General features: G+C 38.5%; 1 protein-coding gene across 25 annotated transcripts in view; it reads right to left on the reverse strand.

The window, feature by feature from the left end:
* Nucleotides 1–22,794, reverse strand: part of GPHN (gephyrin) — a 347,846-nt gene that overhangs the window by 16,342 nt on the left and 308,710 nt on the right. For 14 of the 25 annotated variants that reach the window (XM_075425626.1, XM_075425625.1, XM_075425620.1 and 11 more), the window contains 4 exons: nt 21,954–22,073; nt 17,571–17,629; nt 17,190–17,343; nt 15,082–15,203 (listed from right to left, as the gene is read on the reverse strand). In XM_075425626.1, coding sequence (XP_075281741.1) covers nt 15,082–15,203; nt 17,190–17,343; nt 17,571–17,629; nt 21,954–22,073 — 455 coding nt within the window. Of the gene's footprint in view, nt 1–4,397; nt 4,470–15,081; nt 15,204–17,189; nt 17,344–17,570; nt 17,630–21,953; nt 22,074–22,794 lie in introns of all 25 variants that reach the window. The other 11 variants (XM_075425604.1, XM_075425611.1, XM_075425606.1 and 8 more) reach the window with 1 other exon arrangement.

Genomic DNA, 22,794 nt, shown 5'->3' on the forward strand with positions numbered 1-22,794 from the left:
ATTCTACACTAGGAAAAAAAAGAAGAAACACCTCCAAAAGAACAAAGACTTTACCGAAGTAAAACTTTCATCAAAAAACCAAGGGACTGTACTTATTGTACTCAGACAGAGACCTCATCAAGCTCAATGACATTTCCCTTTGTGGAAGGACGGGATATGGATTTGATCTTTTATGATTAACTCTCATTTTTCTTCTTGTGCTCATTCAGTTGAGGTGACAGATTTCAAAATGAATAGATGAATGCAGCTAGGCATAAAGACTGTCATCTACTTCTCACCTCATGGCCAAGAGGAATACTTTGCGTATCAGTAATTTGCAGGATACAGAAAATTGAATAGATGCCATATTAGGTTTAGCCAACTAAAACACAACTTCTGTAGAATGTAATAATGAATGTAGTTCAATGATTGCATTTTAATGTATTTCAATGAATGTAATGAATATTTGAATGTAATAGGAATTCTGTGTTTTGACTAGTACGGTTTTCTAAAGCAGAAGAAGATCCGATTTTGACAATGTATGTAGGAACATATGGGCACTCTTCTGAAACTGTATTTGTTTCAAAATTCTGCAGTGTATTTCATCAAGTTCTCATATCATTTCTTCCTTCTACCTTCTGTGGTATTTCCCTGGATCACTTTGAACAGAAGCAATATGTTTTCCCTAAGAATACAGGCCAGCTTGTGAGGAAAGCTGGAATAATTACAGTAGCTTTTGGCTTGTTCAACATGACTATGTAAGTTTTGTCTATCTGATAGCAACATAAAAGAATCTGTCTTTGTTACTTTTTGCTGCTCCTTTAACTGATGCTGCTGCAAAAAGAACGCTATTCTGCAGAGTATTCTTTTTCATGTTACATTTTTGAACTCAAAGAGACTTTGATCAGAGGTCTTCAACTCTTTTGCTATAGTTACCACGAGATCTGCCTAATGCCTTCAGCTTTGTATTTGGAAGATAACATATTTTACTCCACTGTTTTCATGAACTGTTTCAGAAGACTCCCACTGCTATATATGCCAGAATGACAAAAGACCAGATAGGTCAGAAAAAGAGAGCGCCATGGGAGTGCAACAGGAAGAGGTCCCACGCTGTAGAGGCCAGGTGCTTATGTACTACAGAGAACATTCCTACATGAAGGTATTACATTGTTGAGGGTTGGGTCGTGTATCACATTCTTGTCTGCTGCTTGTGTACATTCATCTGCAAGTATTTGCTTGCGAATTGTAGGGATTCTGATAAGTTGACTTCAAGTGCTGTGCCATTGTACTAACCTGTGAGCACTTCATCCACTCTAAATCCAGGCTAGTGTGTGCCCACTTAATGTAAGAAGAGGCCTAAGAACAGCTGGTTTCATTCATTAATAAATTATCCCTGGCTATTTTACTGGCTGAGGACAATGAACCTTATCCCAATACTTACTAGAAATCCATTAGTTTTTCCAAGAAGGTAGATGGGATTTCACTGGTAAAGATAACAGCTTCTATTTTACCTTCCGTCTTATGAAGGAAAAGAATCTATACAGAGTCACTGAGAAGTTTTCACTTTTGGAATGGAAAATATTCAACAGTTGTAGCTGGGCTGAAATAATATGACTGAAGATCACAATACAATAATCAATGCCAAAGACATTGCTTATCAGTAAAGATGACAGTGCACTGGTGAATCTGAAGGGCAAACATGGTTCTGCAGTTATTTCTTTCAGAGCACTCATGAAATACAAGGATTGGCTTATACTGACATAACTGAAAGTAAAATGTTATGACTGATGTAATTAGTGCCAGTTACTTATATAAAGCAAATAGTATTACAAAATCTGACACATGGTGACATGGTATTGTTATCACAGAATGTCTTACCGTTTCATTTTGCTTTAGCTTCAATTTTAAGTAAGAGTAACTTTTAAATAATTTTAAAGTTAATTTTAACTAAATTCATCATCCATCCCCCCCCCCCCCCCCCCCCCCCCCCCCCCCGCCCCCGTAAACTAGCGTGACTGCTATTGAACTACAGTGTGGATGTCTCTGTGACAGGTAGAAATGCGGTGCCTCAAGGCAATGCCTCAGAATGAAGGTTTTCTCTGTAAAGCTCCACCTTCTACAGAATCATAACTTGCAAAAATGTATATCTCCAGAAGAAAAATGACTTGGAAGCTACAGGTCAAAGGCAATAGAAAAAGGCCTTTTAAAATTTCCTGCTATCAGCTCTGTCTTAAAACAAAGTTATTTTTTAGAAAATGTCAAATGAAATATGACATGGATTTTTGTTTACTAAAACATAATACAAATTCTCCAAGACGAGTAAACTACGATTTATTAAAAATAAGTGAAGGAACAGAAAGGGAAACTTATTCTGTCTGAGACCATAAGGTCAATTTTTTGACAGCTGTTAGTCAGTGGAAGGAACTAGAACTTCATTTGTCTCCATAATGGAGGACTATATTCCTTTAAGCACAAAGATGTTTTTAGTGTAAGAATATGCCCATTGCATTTTCTGCTGCTCTGGGAGCAAAAGTATTTTCTTATTGCTCATGCTTTGGGTAGCAAGGCTTTATTCTAGGGTCTGGTTTTTGTTGATGTCTGCCCCAGCGCTGCTTAGAAGAGCCCAAAGACTCATTTAATGTGTCCTCCAGATTTAGGCCGTTAGCAGTGATACGTTGATAAATGTAAATGTAACAAATGTAACATGCAGGGGATGTTATCACTTCAGGTGGTCAGAAACAAGTCTTGGTTCTTTGTGAGTAATTCAGACGGTTGCAAGACAAGGGACTCCTGAATAATCCCTTTAGGAGCCTGGGCCTTGGGAGAACAGGTATGCAAACTACAGAGATAAGGAGGCTGCAGGATAATCTGAAGACCCCCCCGCCGAGAGACGCCAAACAAACATGTGCGACGGACATTACCACACTATGATAAACATTTCTTGGAAATGTAATTAATATGTATGTTACATAGCATAAATACCTAGTAACTGTGTCTCTTCAGTGCACACGTTTGGAGGAGAGATCCCCCGTGTGCCCGGCGCCGCAATAAAGAATACCTGCTTAATAGTCTGCCGACTATTGAGTTTTCAATTCCGGCTTTTCACGGCATCACGTGAACTGACTTGCATGAGGTATTCCAGGCTGATCACCTGCTGGTAGATTCCAGCTTCTGAGCAATTTCTGATAGAGCAGACAGTCTATATCATGTTCTTCAAATTAATCTACAATGTTTTAAAGACTGCAGGTTGTTGTAAGCTAATTGCACTTAAGTTTTTTGGAATGTGTAGAGTATAGCGTAAGGTCCTGTGCAGCCTGCTGTAGGTGACCCTGCTTTGGCAGGAGGGTTGGACTAGATGACCCACAGAGGTGCCTTCCAACCCCGAACATTCGGTGATTCTATGTGATTCTGTGATTCTAGTGGGTTGACCTCTTTGGTCAATTTCATGAGGAAAACCTCGATTTACGACAACCTGGCTTCAGCATGAGCAACCAATTGCTAAACAAGAACAAGTCTTTTGAAGGCTAAGGATATGGCAGATTGATTCAGTAAGGAGCACAGAAACTTGTTTTTCTAGTATGCAAAGCAAACGTTAAGCTATAACTCAATCCTCCAACCTTTTGTTATTACAATAGGCCCATTAACCTCAGTGAGAATCCTCACATGACTGAAGTTTTCAGGTACTAGCCTTCGATAGGTTTTTCATTACTTTTCTGCCTATTTTTAACTCCTACAAGAATCAAAGTATAGAAACTAATTTTTCTCTTTGTTAATGGAGAAAATGACAGGTGGTTTACTCTCCCTCTGTTATCACCCCCGCCCCTTGACCTGTCTGTGATAGGAGGTAAGTTCTGTAAATTAATCTATATTATTAAGCCATCCCCCTAAATAAGACCTAGTATATAATTGCACTTGTATTTTGGAAAAAAAGTGTAGTGGGTAGTTTAGAGATTTCATGAACATTCCAGTCAGCCTGTTCTAGAGTTGATCAGCATGGTAATGGAAAAACAAGTTTGTAGGTATGACCGAAGAGTCGTAGCAGTGACTTGCTAGAGTTATACTCTGCTGGTACCTTCAAGCAGGGTTCTTCCTAATTCACTCCATTTTTAAAAGGGAAAAGCCTTGATGGATAAAGATGTTTGCTGCTACTGATGACTCATGTAAACATTCTCGCTATTAACAGAATTTGAATTTTATCAATGTTGTGGAGCCACATATGTCTACAGTGCACTGGTGCAGAAGAACTTAATTGACAAGGCAGTGCAATTTAATGGACAGAATAAAACACCATTTGCTTCTGTATGGCAACCATTGGTAGAATCTGTGCTCCAAGCTCTGCACTGACAGACACCTAGTCGAGCCTGCCTGTGAGCATGCACGTGCTTCAAAGTCCCAAGTGTTTTAAAAACAGTGCTCACCAATCTGGTAGGCCTGTCTCCGCAGTGTTCTGGAAGCTCTGTGTCCCTTCTTCTTTAAAAACATCTGGCTTCCTGAGGGTAAAGGAAGCAGAAGGGGTGTAACAAAGAGCCAGAGGAGAGAGGCTCCTGGGGTGAAAGGGATGCTCTGTGCCCAGCTGTGTCCCCCTTGGTGGCTCTGAATATTCAAAATCACCATAGGAAATGCTTCCTCCCTGCAAGGCCAGCCAACAGGAGAGAAAGGGAGCGCATGGGAACACCTTTCTGTTATAGTTTGCACAGGCTTCTTACAAAGATGACGAGTGAAGTTATAGAAGGATTTAGGCTCAACTGAGCATGCCAACAATACGTAGTTCATCCTCTCTTGCAGTCTATGGAGAAACTTCTTTACTCTTGACTTCCAGACAGAGCAAAATGAAATGTTAAAACACCTTGACATTATGGAAGGAGGACCACAGATAATGGGAAAATATTTGGAGATGGGCCCCACTGAAACATTTTTACTCACACTTTCTAGCTTCTTATTCAGGAAATAGGTCTCAAGGTGTATTAAATATCACCTTCTTGACTACAAGGGGGAAAGGGCTGTATTTATTCTAATTTTGTATCTCCATAGTCAATAAAGATGCCACTTCATTCATGAGAGGCTTCATACCCAGCTACCTTACTCCAAGCGGCAGGATTAGAAAAAATGTCCAACACCAATAAAGTTACTGCCATTGGGACCTTATTTAGAACAATTAATGTTTTGCTATGAATTCCTGTTTTATGAAGACAGCATTTCCTTTTACGTATACTTCTTCCAAGTCAGTTTCACTAGGAAGAAATAATTTTTACATAGTGTCCTTTGTAAAAGTAATATGAAAAAAGCCAAAATCTATGTTTTTAGACTCTCAGATGTAAGACAATTTAACGTAAAATGTAAAAAAACTTCATTTGACACAAAGCTTTACAAATATCTCTTTTAAATAAACTAAAATAAGATGTTCAAGATTGAAATGGATCAGGTCATGAATCATCATTGCGCAACTCTTGAGCCTTTTCTTCCTTTCAGCTGGCTGGACTGTTAACAACAACAAAGTCAACCTCCCTCCCCAGCCCAGGCTCAGCTGATCCTGCACATAGCAGCTGCAGACTGTCATTTCAAAGATCCCTTCTGGGCACACACAGATCCTGTCTGACTGAGGAATGTGAGGAGAAGACTGGCCCCAGTATAACTATCGTTATACTGTTACACATGCACATGGACACTGCTAACACAAAATCTAAAATCCTCTTTACCAACTTGCAAACCCATGCCTGGTTTCTCCTCAGAGCTCATCACAGAAAGGGTCTGTCAGATCAGATGCATACTAATATTGTTTGGAAATCATGAAAAAATATTAAAACCATTCAGGTTTTAAGTTTAGATGTCCATTTCTTTCTGACAGTTTCCTAAGATAGCCATTTCCTAGAACTGCTTCAGTTCCTCATTACTCTTCTGTTCACTGCCAGAGAACAAAGTCAGTCTTTGCTTCTCCAGACAGGATCACTGTGTCAGGAAGTGACACACAAAAGACTCTCAGATTTCATAAGCAATCCCAGTCTCTGGTTTACTCATCAATGTTACATGGACAACAGTCGCAAAAATCAAGAACTTTTTCCAGCCAGGTGCTAAACTCCAAGAGTCCTCTCACAATGTTCTTCCCAAGAAGGTAGACTGAAACTACACACATTTCTAAATGACACAATGAATTGCACAGAGGTAAGGAAATCAAAAGCATCTTGTCGAAATTTCCAGAAAGTTTCAAATTCATTTGAGCAACATATATTAAAATAGCCAAAGCTCTGACTGGCATTCTGTCTTTATAGCTCACTGTTGCTGTGTTATTTCTGCTGGTACTGGTCTTCTGAGTTTGTGCTTCTACCACATACTGTCCATTAGTACAACATCAAAATTAATTTAATTCTCTGAAGTAAAAGTTAAGAGATTATTTGCGACCAGGAGAAATAATTTTGATAATTTTGTCTGATTTAGTGTTTAATATAGTCTGGGAACCAACCTGAACTTGCTTCTGTTTGAACTGTAGATCACATTTAAATAAAAATATCCGATCTTGCTTTGAAATGAGTATTTATCAAAGCATTTGATATAGTTTCCTAATGACAATTACTTTCACTATTACAATTATTCTTTAATTACAGTCTGAATTAGCCTAACTTTAGTATGTAGCCATTGCTGCTGAAATAGAACGTTATTCAAAGTTTATTCTCAATGTGGCTCAGTATTACTGGAATGTAGTTAAGTCATCTTATAAGAATATCTTTGTGGAATTATAAAGCCTGAGTTCTGATACTGTTGGAGTATACAGTTCATCTTTCAAGCACTTAAAAAATTTAATGGTTCTCCTTGAATTCTATACTATATCCTGTTGTCTTCTTGTCCTGGGAATACAAAGGTAAGGTCAAAAATAACCTTCTAATTCTACAGGAGACAGCTCTTTATGCGTATGCTAGAACTTGTATTTCGCAGATTACTCACTATGATTCTCAAATCTTCTCCTAAATCTTTATTTCTCAGGATATAATCCTGCATCCTGTAAATTTTACTTATGTTCTTTAGTCCTATACATATCAATTCATACTTGGCTGTATTAATAACATACTAATAACCAGTTTTCTAAGTGATTCATATCACTGACACAGTGACCCATCTTCAACATTCACCACTTCTTCGATCTTTCTGTATCTACTGCCTTTATTAGTTTTATTTATTTTCTTCTAGGGTATTAATAGTAAAATTTCAATCCTCAAAAATTTCTCAGTGACTTGGGAACCCAAATTCCTATATAGGATCTAGATATTAAGGAGGTTGAAAGCCATTTAGGTGAATGGTATTTTGGCTTCTAGAGGCTGAAGTTCTCCTGTAAACAGAACTTATGTCTCCAAGTACTTTTAAAAATTTTAACATATGCCTCAAAAATAGACTACAGTAGTTTTTATTTCCTTCCAACAAACACAGTCACAGACTACCTTTGTTTTCAAATACGGGAGGGTTTTCATAGTATTCTGTCTTCTCTATTATTTGCTATTTAGTGTCATGTTCTACTACTGGGCTGTGATTCTACAAATGCTAATTCAGGAAGAAGTCCCTGCTTGTGTTGAGGACAATTATGAGAATGACACACTATTGTGCATTAGCTTTGCACCTGTGACCTCCACAGCACGAAATTTTATTACCTGTCACACTATGTAGTTTCCTACTGGTACAGAAGATCCCCCGGGACTTGCACTGTCCTGTTTCACAAGTTCTTTTTTTCACCTCTGTTTTGGCTCAGATCTTTCTTTGTGTTTGCTGAATATGTGCATTAGATGAGATGACTTGTCACATATGACAACTTATCTGAAGTTTGCCCTAATGAGTATCAAGAGTTGTGACAGATATTAAAAATTTCTGCTTGAAAAGGAGAATATTCTTCTTGACAGGGCACAATGAAAGAGAGGACCTCCATATCTGAATCACCTTCAAGCTGTTACCCAGTGTCCCTGGATTCATTAGGTTACGATCAGACTTCATAACACCATCATTCTTTGAGCAGATCTAGAACTAAATTCCCTTTAGCAAAAGCTAATATTGTGACATTTGACTTAAGGCCTTTTCTCTAACAAGCCTTTTCTTGCAGTCATTTGTTAAATTATACTACTACTAATAATAATAATTCTGTTCACAGTATATTTGACTGTACCCAAGTTGGACATTAAACGGGTGCAGGGAGAGGCTAGGATTCTGTGGCTGAATTCTGCCTATAACTCATATTTTAAGTCATACGATAATGTATGTGAAGTTAATTTTCCATAAGAAATTTTAGAGTTAGAGCATTTTCCCCGCTCTTCTCCCTCTACTCCAGATGTTCCATCTGAATTATAATACAGGTAATTACATGCAACCCACATGAGTACAAAATATTTGAACCTCTTTTTGGATGGCAAACATAAAATTCAAGCAGACTAAATTCTTGAATGAGATCTTCATTTCCCTTCCAAAATATGAAGGGACTCTTTCAAAGCCTTTAATATAGGTTTATCATACAGTAATGCTGTCACAATATCAAGGGTGATTTTTTAACGGGTTTACCTGTCGCTTAGGAGCTCTACGTCATGTCATAAAAGTGAGGTATATAAATGAGAAACTAATCACCTCTAATATAGAAAAGCTCTCTCATGCTGCTGATTTTATAACTATTCTGATAAAGTTTTAAAGCAACTGAGCAGATAATGTGAATTTCCTAAATTTTTCTCCTAAGGAGAGAGATATTCTTACTCCATTGTGAAATTACAGGCTCATAAATGAAAATGCACCTGGAAGCAGCTAATGTTACACATGTCACTGAGAAAAATGAGACGGGAATTAGAAAATAGGGAAAAGAATGCATGGAACGGGAAAATGCACTCATGTAAACAAAGGTAAAAACAGAGACACATTCATTACATACGTGACCAAAATTCTTTTGCAAGTTTAATAACAGCGTCTCTCATATAAGGAAAATTGTCAAAATGGAAGATGGCTCTCTAAAACAACAGAGGGCCATGCTACAGCAGATGTTTTCCAGGGCTAAACTTTACAGCTTTAAATAAACAGTGGACACAAAGAACACCACAAATGAAATAATCAGACACAAAAATATCCTGATAATTAAGTTAATAGAGTTCAACTGATCAGATCAGAGATGTAACTCATTTTTATCAATGGTTTTCAAAGAACCAAGTAATTTCACAGACTATAAGAAAAGGAAATGAAATTAGAAGCCTTTTTAACTTAGTCTTGCTATATGAGACAACACTAAAAAGTACATTGGAATACCAGTTTTTAACTGGCCAGTTGTTTTTGCAGTTTTTTAGCAACTGATTCTGCGAATCAAAGATGTAAGACACAACAGTAAGAACAACATCAGAAGGGTTCTTCCTTTTTTTTGGTTTTGCATTTGTTTCCTGTGTTTGGAGTAGTTCTGGAAGTGGAATATCTTCCATTTCTACCCAGAGACGTGTGCTTTTTCAAGCAGCCTGGTTTTCACATGCTAAGAACACAAATAAGAGATAATCTTGGCTTCTAGCCAGACATGACTTCAGCTGTATCACATTTTCCAGGTTTGTTCTCTTCTCCTATTGCTTGCTTCTAGGATTTTAATGGTAGATTTTACCTATGTGTTTTGGACTTGCTGTTTTTCATTTTGAATATTGAGTCATATATACAATTTATGAGAATGGAAACAGTGTCAATCTCAGATATTGTTAAAATGCTCCAAAAAGAAACAAAATATTGGCTTCAATTGAAAATACAAATATAGGTTAAGTGAGACTTGAGTGGCCAGTTCAAAATGTAACTTCACATACGATTAATAAGCAAAGGCATTTTTAAAGTGCTCCTATCTACTCTGCAGACACCCACAGACATTCCATATGCTTCCCTACCCCTTCACGTTCTCTGCTGGAATGTGTTTAGGTGTATCACCGCCCTGGGCTTTGAAGCAGCTGGACTTTTTTAACCGAAATATCTCTGAGTGGCTCATATGCTGAAATGAAATATAGGACTACTTACCTCTAAGTTTCTCTTTGCAAATACTACTCTAAAACAATTTTCATGCTTGAATATTAGCTCTGTAAATATGACTGGTAGAGTTTTCACGCTTGTTAAAAAACTTGACCCATTACAGCAACAGGAATACTAAAATGTGTTCCCTATTAGCTGCTCTCTCAAACTCTATTCAGTGCTTACGGCATACAGCAAGTGATACTCCCAGTAAAATGCAGTAAAAATTTACTCAATCTAAAATGTATAAACAAAAAGAAATTGAACCCCTGCCCCCCCCCCCCTTTAAAATATGGGAAGGGAGAAATACATTACAGTGATACAGAATCACAGAATCACAGAATGGTAGGGGTTGGAAGGGACCTCTGTGGGTCATCTAGTCCAACCCTCCTGCCGAAGCAGGATCACCTACAGCAGGCTGCACAGGACCACGTCCAGGCGGGTCTTGAATATCTCCAGAGAAGGAGACTCCACCACCTCCCTGGGCAGCCTGTTCCAGTGCTCCGTCACCCTCAAAGGGAAGAAGTTCTTCCTCATGTTCAGACGGAACTTCCTGTGCCTCAGTTTGTGCCCATTGCCCCTTGTCCTGTCACTGGGCACCACTGAAAAGAGTTTGGCCCCATCCTCCTGACACCCACCATTGAGATATTTATAAGCATTTATTACGTCCCCTCGCAGCCTTCTCTTCTTCAGGCTGAACAAGCTCAGCTCCCTCAGCCTCTCCTCATAGGAGAGATGCTCCAGTCCCCTCATCATCCTTGTAGCCCTCCGCTGGACTCTCCCCAGTAGCTCCTCATCTTTCTTGAAGTGGGGAGCCCAGAACTGGACAGAGTACTCCAGATGGGGCCTCACTACGGCACTGTAGAGGGGAAAGAGAACCTCCCTCGACCTGCTGGCCACACTCCTCCTAATGCATCCCAGGATCCCGTTAGCTTTCTTGGCAGCCAGGGCGCACTGCTGGCTCATGGTCAACCTGTCGTCCACCAGGACACCCAGGTCCCTCTCCACAGAGCTGCTCTCCAGCAGGTCCACCCCAAGCCTGTACTGATGCATGAGGTTATTCTTCCCCAGGTGCAGGACCCTGCACTTGCCCTTGTTGAATTTCATCAGGTTCCTCTCTGCCCAACTGTCCAGCCTGTCCAGGTCACGCTGAATGGCAGCGCAGCCTTCTGGTGTATCTACCACTCCTCCCAGTTTGGTGTCATCAGCAAACTTGCGGAGGGTACATTCTAACTCTTCATCCAGGTCATTGATGAAGAAGTTAAACAAGACTGGGCCCAGTACTGACCCTGGGGGACACCACTAGCTACAGGCCTCCAACTAGACTCAGCGCCACTGATGACAACCCTCTGAGTTCTGCCATTCAGCCAGTTCTCTATCCACCGCACCAACCACTCATCCAGCCCACACTTCCCTAGGAGGATGTTATGGGAAACCGTGTCGAAAGCCTTGCTGAAGTCTAGGTAGACAACATCCATGGCTCTCCCCTCATCTACCCAGCCAGTCATGCCATCATAGAAAGCTATCAGATTGGTCAGGCATGATTTCCCCTTGGTGAATCCATGCTGACCACTGCTGATAACCTTCTTTTCCTCCACTTGCTTGATGGTGACCTCCAGGATAAGCTGCTCCATTTAAGCTTTCCCTCTGAAAAGTATCATTTGCCAGTATTTTTACTACATCTGTAGGTATTGCAGGCATACAAAATCTTTCCCTTTTTCACTGTCTAGATACATATTACACACAAAAAATAAACTGCACATATACATGAGCACACACAAACACACATAAACTATGGTTTAACTCCATATAACAGACCATATAACAGACACTGCAGGCTTCCTCATCTTTTCTATAAACATGCTAACTAAAATGTCAAAATTGTACCCTTTGTAAGATCTCTCTGGTAAGTCTCTTGTATTTGTTCAAGTGCCATGGTACTCCATCAAATGAGCCATGTTAGTCTGAAAGATATATACTGAAATATCCGTATGGGCAACGTTCTCTTAGTAATTTTATTACATAATGAAACAATACCAAACTTACTATCAAGCTAATTTACATAATCAGATTTTCCCTTTGACTGAAACAGAACTGCAGATGCATTTTGTTGTAAATATATGGATTGGGCATGTGAGTGTGAGAAGAACAGCAGAAGACTTGCTAAGATAGAATCTGGGTATCAGGTGGCGAAGATTCTTGGCTAAGTCAACAGTACTGAATTATTCTTTCAAAACTTACAGCAAAGTACAAAATCATTCTACAATTGGAGGCTCATTATTTCTATTCTATGACCTAAAGTAACTGCCTCTGCAGAAATGACTCCCCAGGCATGAAACCAAAAGTTTAAAAAAAGCTTGTATTGCCTTTGCCAAGGTAATACTATCTCAAGACACAGAGAACATTTTAATAGTGAAGACTCAAAGTACCAACCTCTCTCACAACTGAAAGCAAAGCTGCAGATGCTTGCCTACCTTTGACTGATATATATTATGTATGTTTGCTGTCTGGTATTCAGCTAGCATCCAATTAGTAAAAAAGGATCACAAAATGTATTTGTAAAAAACATAGAAAAGTAAAATCTAGAAAAGTAAAAAAAAATTCCCCCGGGCCTTAAATCTCACTACAAGAAAAACATTGAGGTGCTGGAGCGTGTCCAGAGAAGGGCAATGAGGCTGGTGAAGGGTCTGGAGAACAAGTCTTTTGAGGAGCAGCTGAGGGAACTTGGGTTCTTTAGTCTGGAGAAGAGGAGGCTGAGGGGAGACCTTATCACTGTCTACGACTACCTGAAAGGAGGTTGTAGCAAGGTGGTTGTCAGTCTCTTCTCCCAAGTAACAAGTGACAAGATGAAGGCAAATGGCCTCAAGTTGCACCAAGGGAGGTTTAGATTGGATCTTAGGAAAAATTTCTGCACTGAAAGCGTTGTCAAGCATTGGAACAGGCAGCCCAGGGAAGTGGTTGAATCACCATCCCTGGAGGTGTTTAAAAGATGTGTAGATGTGGCACTTAAGGACATGGTTTAGTGGTGGACTTGGCAGTGGTAGGTTTATGGCTGAACTCGATGATCTTAAAGGTCTTTTCCAACCTAAATAATTCTATGATTCTAAAATTGTTTGCTATTTATTACTGAGAGCTTTCAAGATTAATTATCTTCACAGATACCCATGCCTAAGAGGTCATAGAAAAAATTCCTGAAAGCAATGGAGTACATACCTATAGTTTTTCACAATGACCTTCAGTTAAACTCTCCATTTGATGGTGTTGACTTTACAGCAAATTTGAGACTATATCTTTTTGATCAGGACAGGGCCATAAAGAACAAACAAGTTTTACATTCTTATTTTGCCAGAGGGGCTACCAGAAAGATGTTCAGGGAAAGCATCTTCTCGATTGGATAAACCCACTGTTAATGACAGTGTGTAAGTTGATGTCAACAGTAATGTTGATGATAGTAGCAGTAACTTTCAGTCACACAGGTGGCAAAAAGTTCTACTTCCCCTATTTTGTTGGAGAAAAACCCTGCCAACCCTTCTTTTATGTAGAGATGAATCTCAGGAGCTGGCAGCCTTTTTGTGGCTGTTTTCTTTCTTCTCAGATAAGTAAATTTAGAACCTGACCTCTGGATATAATAGTTTTATTTGAGAACTTTGCTACCTGTGTTTTAAAGTCTAAAAAGTCCTTATAATATAGAAAATACTCTAGCAATCAAGACATTTAGATATCATTCCTGGACAGAACAGTCTCATAAGTACAGACTCTGTTTGCATGAAATATCCACCTGAAATAGGAAGCATTCACGGGCAGGAGGTTTTTGATATTTATTGCTATTTGGAACAGCAATGGAGTTTTGCCAGGCCAGAGAAGCAAAAAGGATGCCTGGATGCAGTATCCAGAAGGATCTGCTTTCCCTTAGATTGCAACAATCGCTGCAGTTGCTGTGTGTCACATTCTGTGTATGAACACTTCAAACACAACTGTGTTTCCCAGAGCCACCATTCAGATTGGTTCACACACTGTAGAACCACGCGGCGGTTGGCCCGTTCATATACATTCTGTCAAGCTAATGAAGTTTTGTATTGAATCCTGCACTAGGGAAGACTAGTTTTGAGATGAGCTGTTCCCTAGCAGTAACCTTGTCTCCCTTGGAGAATTTTGTCATCAATCAATGTGAAATTTCCCTTTTTTTTTTTATTCTTTCTGATCTGGCCACACTTTTAACTACGCACAAGGAATACCCTTTTTCTCAAACAGGTGGAGGTGAACCTGAACAACTCCCTATCAAACCAAGTCAGTTGGTTTGATACCCAAAATGAGAAACAAGAAATCCTGTTCAAAGCCTTTGGGGTTCAATAAATTGAGGAAATACGTTATGCTGAGAAACTCAAGCCATGGATGACAGGCACTGCACAATCTTGCAAAGGACAAAAGACTGAACACTTCAATCACTTATCCCAGAGCTCTCAACAGGAGATGTGACTTCACTACCACTGGGAAACAAGGAACAATCACTGTCAGACGAACAGAAAGACTGATCACAGGGTACTACTCTGTGGCAATCAAAGTAGAGAGATCAGTAAATTAAAAAAAAAATTTGATTCTTTTAAATTCTTTGACATATTTCTGGAAATGTTGAGCAATATTCAGCAGCGGGGCCTTCCCCAAAAGACAGTTACTCAGAATCTGACAAAATTTTATACTCTAAATTAATTTTGGCATGAAAACAAACTCTGAGAGAAACTTTCCTTCTCCCTTTATTGGATTGGAAAAAAGTATAGTTGCTGTAGAATTGTTTCCTCTTACGTGTAGTCAGTACGGTGTTTGTGATGATACTGCAGCAATAAATTCAATTTGCAGCAGTAATAGATGTTACAAGAAACACAAGGCAAACAAGATAAACACCATTCAATAAAAACTTTATCAAATGATTCCTCTTAATATTAGAATAGACTTATTTATTTCTCTAATGAAAAGGGTAAAATATCCTGTCCAAGATGTGTGATGTCACAACACCGTGACACTTGCAATGAGTGGTATTTTCTCTGGTATTTATTTTTTCCATGGATGCCATGAAGTGCACTGCATGAATATGAAGTGACATCTTTACTAACATTTGGTACTTACTTATCTCCTACTATTCCCAAGTTGATTGTTGGGTAGCCATGTTCTTGGATTGTAGCTAGAAGAGTTGAACGGTTACTGTCCCGAATCTTTCCTGGCAAGAGGTCATCTTCAGGATTCAGTAGCTATAGAATCAGAAACACTCTCAGTCAGTCTACTTGGAATACTCTGGCTTTATACATGTGAGAATTTTCTTCTTTAGATTGGACAGTATATTCTTAGACACCTATCATAAAATATATCTGTAAAGTGATTTAGTGAATTTAAATTAATAAGATAGGTAATGTGCTTGTTTAGTCCAATCCTCCATGTTGCTTAGTTTGTTTCTGTTGGTTCATGTCTTCAAAACCTTCTTTCTCCTTATAAGTACCTGGCTTCTAATCATTAGATTCATAGATTTCTAAACATTAGAAATCAAAACACAAACTTCCAAGTTTCCAAGTTTTTGCTTCCATTTAAATGGTTTTAAAGGAACCTCACTGATGTTGCTAACCAGATCTAAAGGTATTAAAAGAAATTTTGAAGTTCACTGTCTACTTACCAATAAAGATGTTTTTTAAATACAACAGTCTGTATTGGAATTATAGACAGAAGCTTAAAACTTGGTTCCTATACCAATTACTATTTTAGATGAAAAGCTTCCTCTCAAGGTACTGTCATGGCAACTGCCTTACATGTGTTACATATTTTGGAAATTAAATCCTAAAACATACTTCTGTAAATATGTATTTTATATATATTAGGAACTCTTTTGTGGGACACAGAAAGACAACACAATATTGACAGGAGGTAAATAATAATAAGAACAATATATCTGTCAAAATAACAGCAATAGTGTTAGTAAGAATAACCAAAAGTGGAGCATGGCTAAATTTTGATGCTTTGGCTACTTTTTTATGCAGTTTGCTCTTTCTGTGATGATTTCCATAGGATGTTTAAGAAACCCACTGTGCAGGATCTTTTTTAACATGATACAAAAAAGAGTGCCACATCAGTAAAGGACCCTTTAATGACATGAAAGAACCTTCAGTCAAATGGAAGATACTATTCAGAAAATCATCACCTGTAATCCTTGCAGCTCTTTGGATTTGTTCTTTGATTAGCGGTGTGTTTCCTGCATGACAGACTCTGTCTATGTTATGAAATCTGGCAAGATCCTGTCCCAGCAAGGCTGGCCTCAGCCACCCAAAGTACCCAGCAGCCACACAGTAACCTTCACTGGGGCTGTGGAAGTTGTAAGGACACCACCAGATGACAAAATTGAACGTATTAAAAGTTTTAAAAATCTTTCAAAATTCAACATATTCAAGCCATATGAGAAAACAGCTTGCTTTTATGTTTGTGTCTGGATTTCAAAAAGTTTGTCTCAAAGGACAGTTAAAATTATATGTCAAACTTCATGCTGTCTTTAAACTTCAGACTGACTTTATCTCAATCCACAAGTTCTTTCGCTTTTGCTCTTCCTATTCTCTCTCTGTCCCGCTGTGGGAGGGAATGAGCCAACATAGTTGCTGGTCCAGGTCAACCCACATTGTAAAATTAGTAAATTAAGTTAATCTTGAAACTGATTTTTCTGATGTAGTTAAGACAAAGCAATTAGAAAGCTAGTCTGGAGTTCTACCAACAGGAGATTGTCTGGATTTCAACATATGCTACTATTCGAAAAAAAAATAAGGCACAACACTACAGCAAGGCATCGGGTAGCACTATTTAGTTTTTAAAGACAGGTTATCTGCCATTTGGACTATACATACAGAGGAGTGTTGCTCAAAAGAAATTACTCTTCCAGTCATGATCTGCATTATGAATTACAACCCTGACTACCCCACAGGTCCTCGCTTGCTTGCAGGAGCAAAGCAGCTGGCGCATGGCTGGACACATTACCAAAATTTTGGCAAAGACAGTGTGTGAGACTTGTGAGAGAGTTCTTGAGGTAGAAAACACAAGCAGCTGATTACAGGTCGATCACTCACAAAAATACCTCATGCCAGCATGAGCTGCAGCTCAAAAAAGTGAGTCTACTTGGGAATAGGGTGGAAGTCACTATCCAAGACAGTGTTCTGAAGAAAATACAGTAATTCAGACCTTGATTCTAAACATACTTTTCTTACCTCATTCCCTGTTGACATGACTGCAACCACTGGAAACTTGTTAACTTCTACTTCAGTTACTCCAACAGTTGCTAAGAGACCAATCTCTGATGGACCCATGTGGGTTCCTTTAGCCAGCACACATTCACCTCTTTTAATGTCATGTCCTATAGGTCTGAAAATCATAGCACAGACAAAAAAACAAAAGAAAACCAGAATGAGATTGAAAGTATCTTTCCTTGATTGGTCCTGCTCCATGTGAGGAGTGTCCAGGGATGTTCATTAGCCAGATTGTCAAAATGTCAGTACTACTTATGGTTAGAAAATGACCACAAAAAATCATCACTTCTTCTATTCCTTACAGAGATACTTTACTGTTTATACTGTAGGCTGTTTACAGACCTGATATCTTGGCCTGGTCGAGCCTGCACCAGGATTCGAACCTCTAGTTCTTCAGTGCCCTGCAAAAACAAAGAGATCAAATGTGGTCAGCTGGGCTATTCAAAGAAGATTAATCATCTTTAATTTCTCAGAAGTCTACAAAGCTTACAGTAGTCTTTACACTGAGACATTATGGTTTAAGCATCATCGTTCTCCTGATCTGTGTGTAAAGACTGTAATACAATGTGTGCTAAAACTGAACAGCTTTACAAGAAATTCTCTCTTTGATGAGCTCACCAGGGAAGGACCAGCACTGAATACATAGTTTTCCCTTCCCTTTTTTATGATCCCCATGTTTACCTGTCTTTCCTATGTTTCCTGTGTCTGTTGATCTTGTATACCCAGTGGATTCTTTCTACTCCGCTCAGCCAACTCGATTTGCTCGGACAATTTCAAAGATAGCATTTCAAAAAGACCATTAGTCTGACAGACAATGCACCACTAGATCCGCAGAAATGTGGGAAGAAGTGATATGTTCTAGCTGTTTCAGGATTTTCATGCAGATTCCTGTAGTGGAAACTCCTACTTGAGGGCCTTTGTATGTATCAGAAAGAGGCTTATTCATCATGCTTATTTACAGCGAACAAGAGACAGTGGCCTGAAAAGTCTAATGCCTTCTTTAATATTTGTGTTTACTTCTTCAGAATTTCAATGGTTTCGTGATTCATTCAATGCCAATAAAATGCACATGACCTACACTGTTAATATTTAATTCATAAGTCCTGCAAGTGGATTGATGATATATGCACTCGGCTTTGAGATAGTGCCAGCCTGTCAGTAGCACTAAATCTACACTTAGACTGGAACAGATTTTGTTTTTATATTATCATGTAGTACTTCATACTTTAAGTACCTCAAAATTATAAATCAGACACTAGTATTACACGACAAACAAGACACATCATTGTGATTTGGAGTTTTTACAGGAAGGATACCTTCGTATAGAACACTGGGATTTGTCTCTTTTCTTAAGAGGCAATATGGTCTGCATTTTCTGAGTTCAAAGTAAGTGCTTTAAACTAAAGGCCCCAAAGTTAAAGTTAATGAACGCGTTGTTACAGATTGTGATTCTGTTTTGCTGCTGTGAAAATGGATAAATTTAAACCCCTGAAAACCAGAAAATGAAAATAAAAACATCAACCCTGAAAAAATGATTTCTTACTTTATCACAGTATTTTCAAAATATGCTGTTAATGCAAATTCTGTTTCTTTCATATATGCTTCTCTTGTATTAGAGACTATTTTTGGCAGCTAGTGTCCAAAATGGCTGTGCTGGTGCCCAGGATGTCCTTTTGTCTCCCTTATCCCCATCTGAAGCTGTAGACGACACTTTAGGTTTCTGATTAAAATCTGGGGCAACAGTTAGTTTAAGAATTATTTTATTTTTATGACACTCTGGGGATGGTTGGCCACTCATGAAGATTTGAATTTTCCATAACTTTGATACTATTTAAAGATAGCTAGGAAGTTTCTAGGCAATCAAAAGGAGTGCAAATGATACATCTGAGTAATAGAAAAGGTCCTATTTAGGACTCCTAGATTAGGGGAAACAAGAAAAAAAAATGTTTTTTGAGGAATTTGGTAATCCCGGGTCTGAAAAGCACTGTGGAAAGTGTGACTGCAGACAACATGGTGACATGCGGAGACTGTTAATTATGGAACTGATGGATATCTCAGAACACTTCAGAAATACAAGATAATTCAAGGTGGCTAGAGGCAGAGCTTGCAGGGAGGTATGGCATTATGCTGAGAACATCTCCCATTTGGTGTGTATCAGGCAGCATTCTTCTTGCTGTGTATTAATATATTTTGAACTATGCCTGAGTGGTTTACTTGGATGGTTGTTAACAGCCAGCATCCACACTGATCTACTGATGCTCGGTCTTGATGTAGGATCTAACTCTTGTTTTGGTTGGCTACCTTTTTCCTACAAGGTGACATAAAGACTCAAAATGACAAGGGTGTAGACATGTTTCTTCAAGGATCACTTTTTTAATGAGTGAGCATTTGGCAAGCTGATGAGAATTTTTCTTCCTGCTGGATAGATGTAATTCCTTTCAAGTCTGTGACTTCTACAGTCATTTGGAGAATGCTGTCTATGATATTGAAGTGCTGCTACCACAACTAGGGGTCAAGGAGCTCCTTTTAAAAGTGCTCTCTGTCTTTTCAGAAGAACATATTTCAGATGTTAGAGACTTCATTTCAGTTAAATCCCAGCCCTGAAGTAGTTCTTAATACTAAAAAGAAAAATATTCTTGAAATATGTAGCCACTCAGGCATGAAAATGGAGACAAAAATAACATATTAATTAAACTATACTACTTATTTATGTAGAGGATTAACAGAGTGACATGTTCAAGGACAAGCAGAAACTGAAGAGTTCCACCTCACACTTATAGGCAGGAAAAGGAAGCTGAAGGTGGCTGACCATTCGCTAAAAAATTCAGAGTTCAAGCACATAGCCAAATAATGTGTTCTCACATGCAGAGGAGAATGTGCACAGAAAAAGTGGAATCCAGGAAGACAGTCATCCAAAGAAGAAGTAGAAAATAATAGGTTATCATGTATGTTGCTCTGCAGTGTGATAGTCTTGTCATGATGACGTGGGCAATGGCCACAAAAAACTTGCTCAGTAAGGCTAATGGAGGGATTAACAAGCAGTGAAGACAATGGTGTATTTTACGGGAAGATATAATCTACACATACACGTCTGTAACCTCAAAGTACGACTGACTTAATAAATCCTTTGTTAGGAAGAAGGCCAGCCTAAACAACTTGCTGACTTCATCAGATGTAAAAATCTGTGCATTTACAGTAATAAGGCATGAGAAAGGATCACGAGATTATGTTTCAGTTTTTGCTGTCTTCATCAGCTTTGAGCACTAGAATTCATCTGCTTACAGCCCAGCTGCAGTTGCAGTGCTAGCATAGAGCTATGGCGAAGTGGAGCAGCTTGTCAGAACAGCAGCAGAGAAGCAAAGTGTGATTTGAGCAGAGAACCATGCACACACTTCATTCCAAAACTGAACTTGGAAGTTGTGTCAATAAGAGACGTATCTTCTTGCCCTAAAATCTGTCAGATGATGGCAAACATGACAACAGTGTCCTGTTGTCACAGGACAACACAAATCACAGCTGGGTGAGTGAAGGTAATCATTCAGAAGGAATTCTCTGAACACAAAGAAAGAGAGAGCAATATTTAGGAAGTCTGAGATGGACTGTTTGGGATACAAATGTGTACAAGCAGCTCCAGTGCTTCAGCAAAAAACACATTTTACTTTAAGACAGATGTGCAGACAGAATTAGCACTACAGTATTCATATTTTTTCTGTGGTATTTTGCAGTGTCTGTAAGGTAGAGCACTAATATATTTTATAGGTATGCTGGAAAATCTGTTCAAATTAAACAGTTAAGACGATGTTCTGGGGGAATATTCACCTTATCCATTTCCTGATTTTCAGAGGTCTCAGAATCAGTAATATTCTTATTTTAAAGGAGCACAGAGGTCTATTGAAGAAACTTCGTTAAGATTTAAAAAATTTTGAGGGGCACTTACTTCCCCTGTTACATAATAAAACCCCTTATTCTAAACATATGCATTTATTGTAAGGTATGTGCACAAGACACACTCTCCAAAACCCACCAAATTCACCTTTGCTGAAATGAGACCAACACTGGTAATACAGAACCATCTTCATAGTATAGTTCAAAACAATCCAAGTCATCCCGCGGATTTTGCAGTGCTTAGAACAGTTCACTTTCCCACAGAAAATCATATTCAGCTTTAATTACATCAGCGGTCATGCTGCACTGTAATATTTCAATGTATTATTCTCAGATCGTTATGTATTTTAAGAAAACTTTTCCCCTTCTTACTTGGTGAGTTCAGGAGAACTTTTAAAGTCCTCATCTTTCTGAGTTTCAGGATGATCCTTAAATATGAAGATTGCTCTACTGCTAAATGTGAACTCAGTAGAAAAGCAGGAAATATAATGTCTGATTGCCACTACTCTGTATTTTAAACTGTGAATACACTAGGCACTCAAATTGGACTGTAGTTATGGATCTCCAGGAGGCATCTGCCTTTCACTCAACCATGCTCCCAAATACTTTGGTGTCAGCCACTGTGATGAAAAATCAATGTCAAGACAGGTAGGTCTGTGGTACTGTTATCACAGCCCGAAAAAGTGAACAGAACTGCCACTAGCAACTGACGTGAAAAACTTAACTTCTGAGATAACAGAAGAGCTTTTCTATAGGACTATCTTTCATATCTACAGGATTGTATCATGAGCCATTTTCTGCTGCACACAAAAGAAAAATGAGTTTTAACTTGTGACTCACATCATCTGATTCCCTGATGAGCTCTGTATCTTCCACTTGCACCACTGCATCAGCACCACATGGAATTGGAGCACCAGTTGTAACTCGCATTACCTGACCAGGCATCACAGTCTGAGTTGGCTGAAACATAAACAAACAAAAATTAGTTTACTCTTGAAAAGAAAAATCTCAAACCATTTGAACTTTATGGAAGCAATGTGAAAAATTAAAGTTTTTATTTGTGGCATAACTCTTGGTATACTGCTAGTGATATCAACATGTATAAATTCCAATGTATTTAAAGATCATTAGGTCATTGCTTCAGGTCTGGCTTTTAGGTCACATATTAGGTGGCTTCAGATTTTTTGCCTTAGATTACTATCACAAAAATAACTTTCAGAAGAAGCAATATACTGTTACTCTGGTTGGCTCAGAAAAATAACTGGCTTAGAAATATAACAGTTAGATGACGACCTTCCAGAAACTTACATGAGCAAAAATCTAGTTGTTCTCTGCACATAAATATTTTTGCAGAGTACTCTGGTCCACGGGGTTCAAAAATTCTTTGCTTTAGTTTGGTTGGGTTTTTGTTCCATTTTGTTTTATCACCACACTATATATGGAAAACAAGCAGCTTGTAAGTAAAGTAATGTAACTCGCTGCTTCATTTTTAAGCAGATTTTCTCACACTGAGGGACAGCTCAAAACTAGTTCATATACAGTATCTATCTCAGTGAGGGTCAGTTTAGCAAAGTCTAAAACGGATAATGTTCTAAAATAAAGTCAAGTCACAGTACATTACAAAGTTTCAACAGAAGCAATACAAAGAACAGAAAAAAATCAGAACAAGATGATAAACAAA

This window comes from Opisthocomus hoazin, chromosome 7, assembly GCF_030867145.1.
Source record: "Opisthocomus hoazin isolate bOpiHoa1 chromosome 7, bOpiHoa1.hap1, whole genome shotgun sequence".
Lineage (NCBI taxonomy): Eukaryota > Metazoa > Chordata > Aves > Opisthocomiformes > Opisthocomidae > Opisthocomus > Opisthocomus hoazin.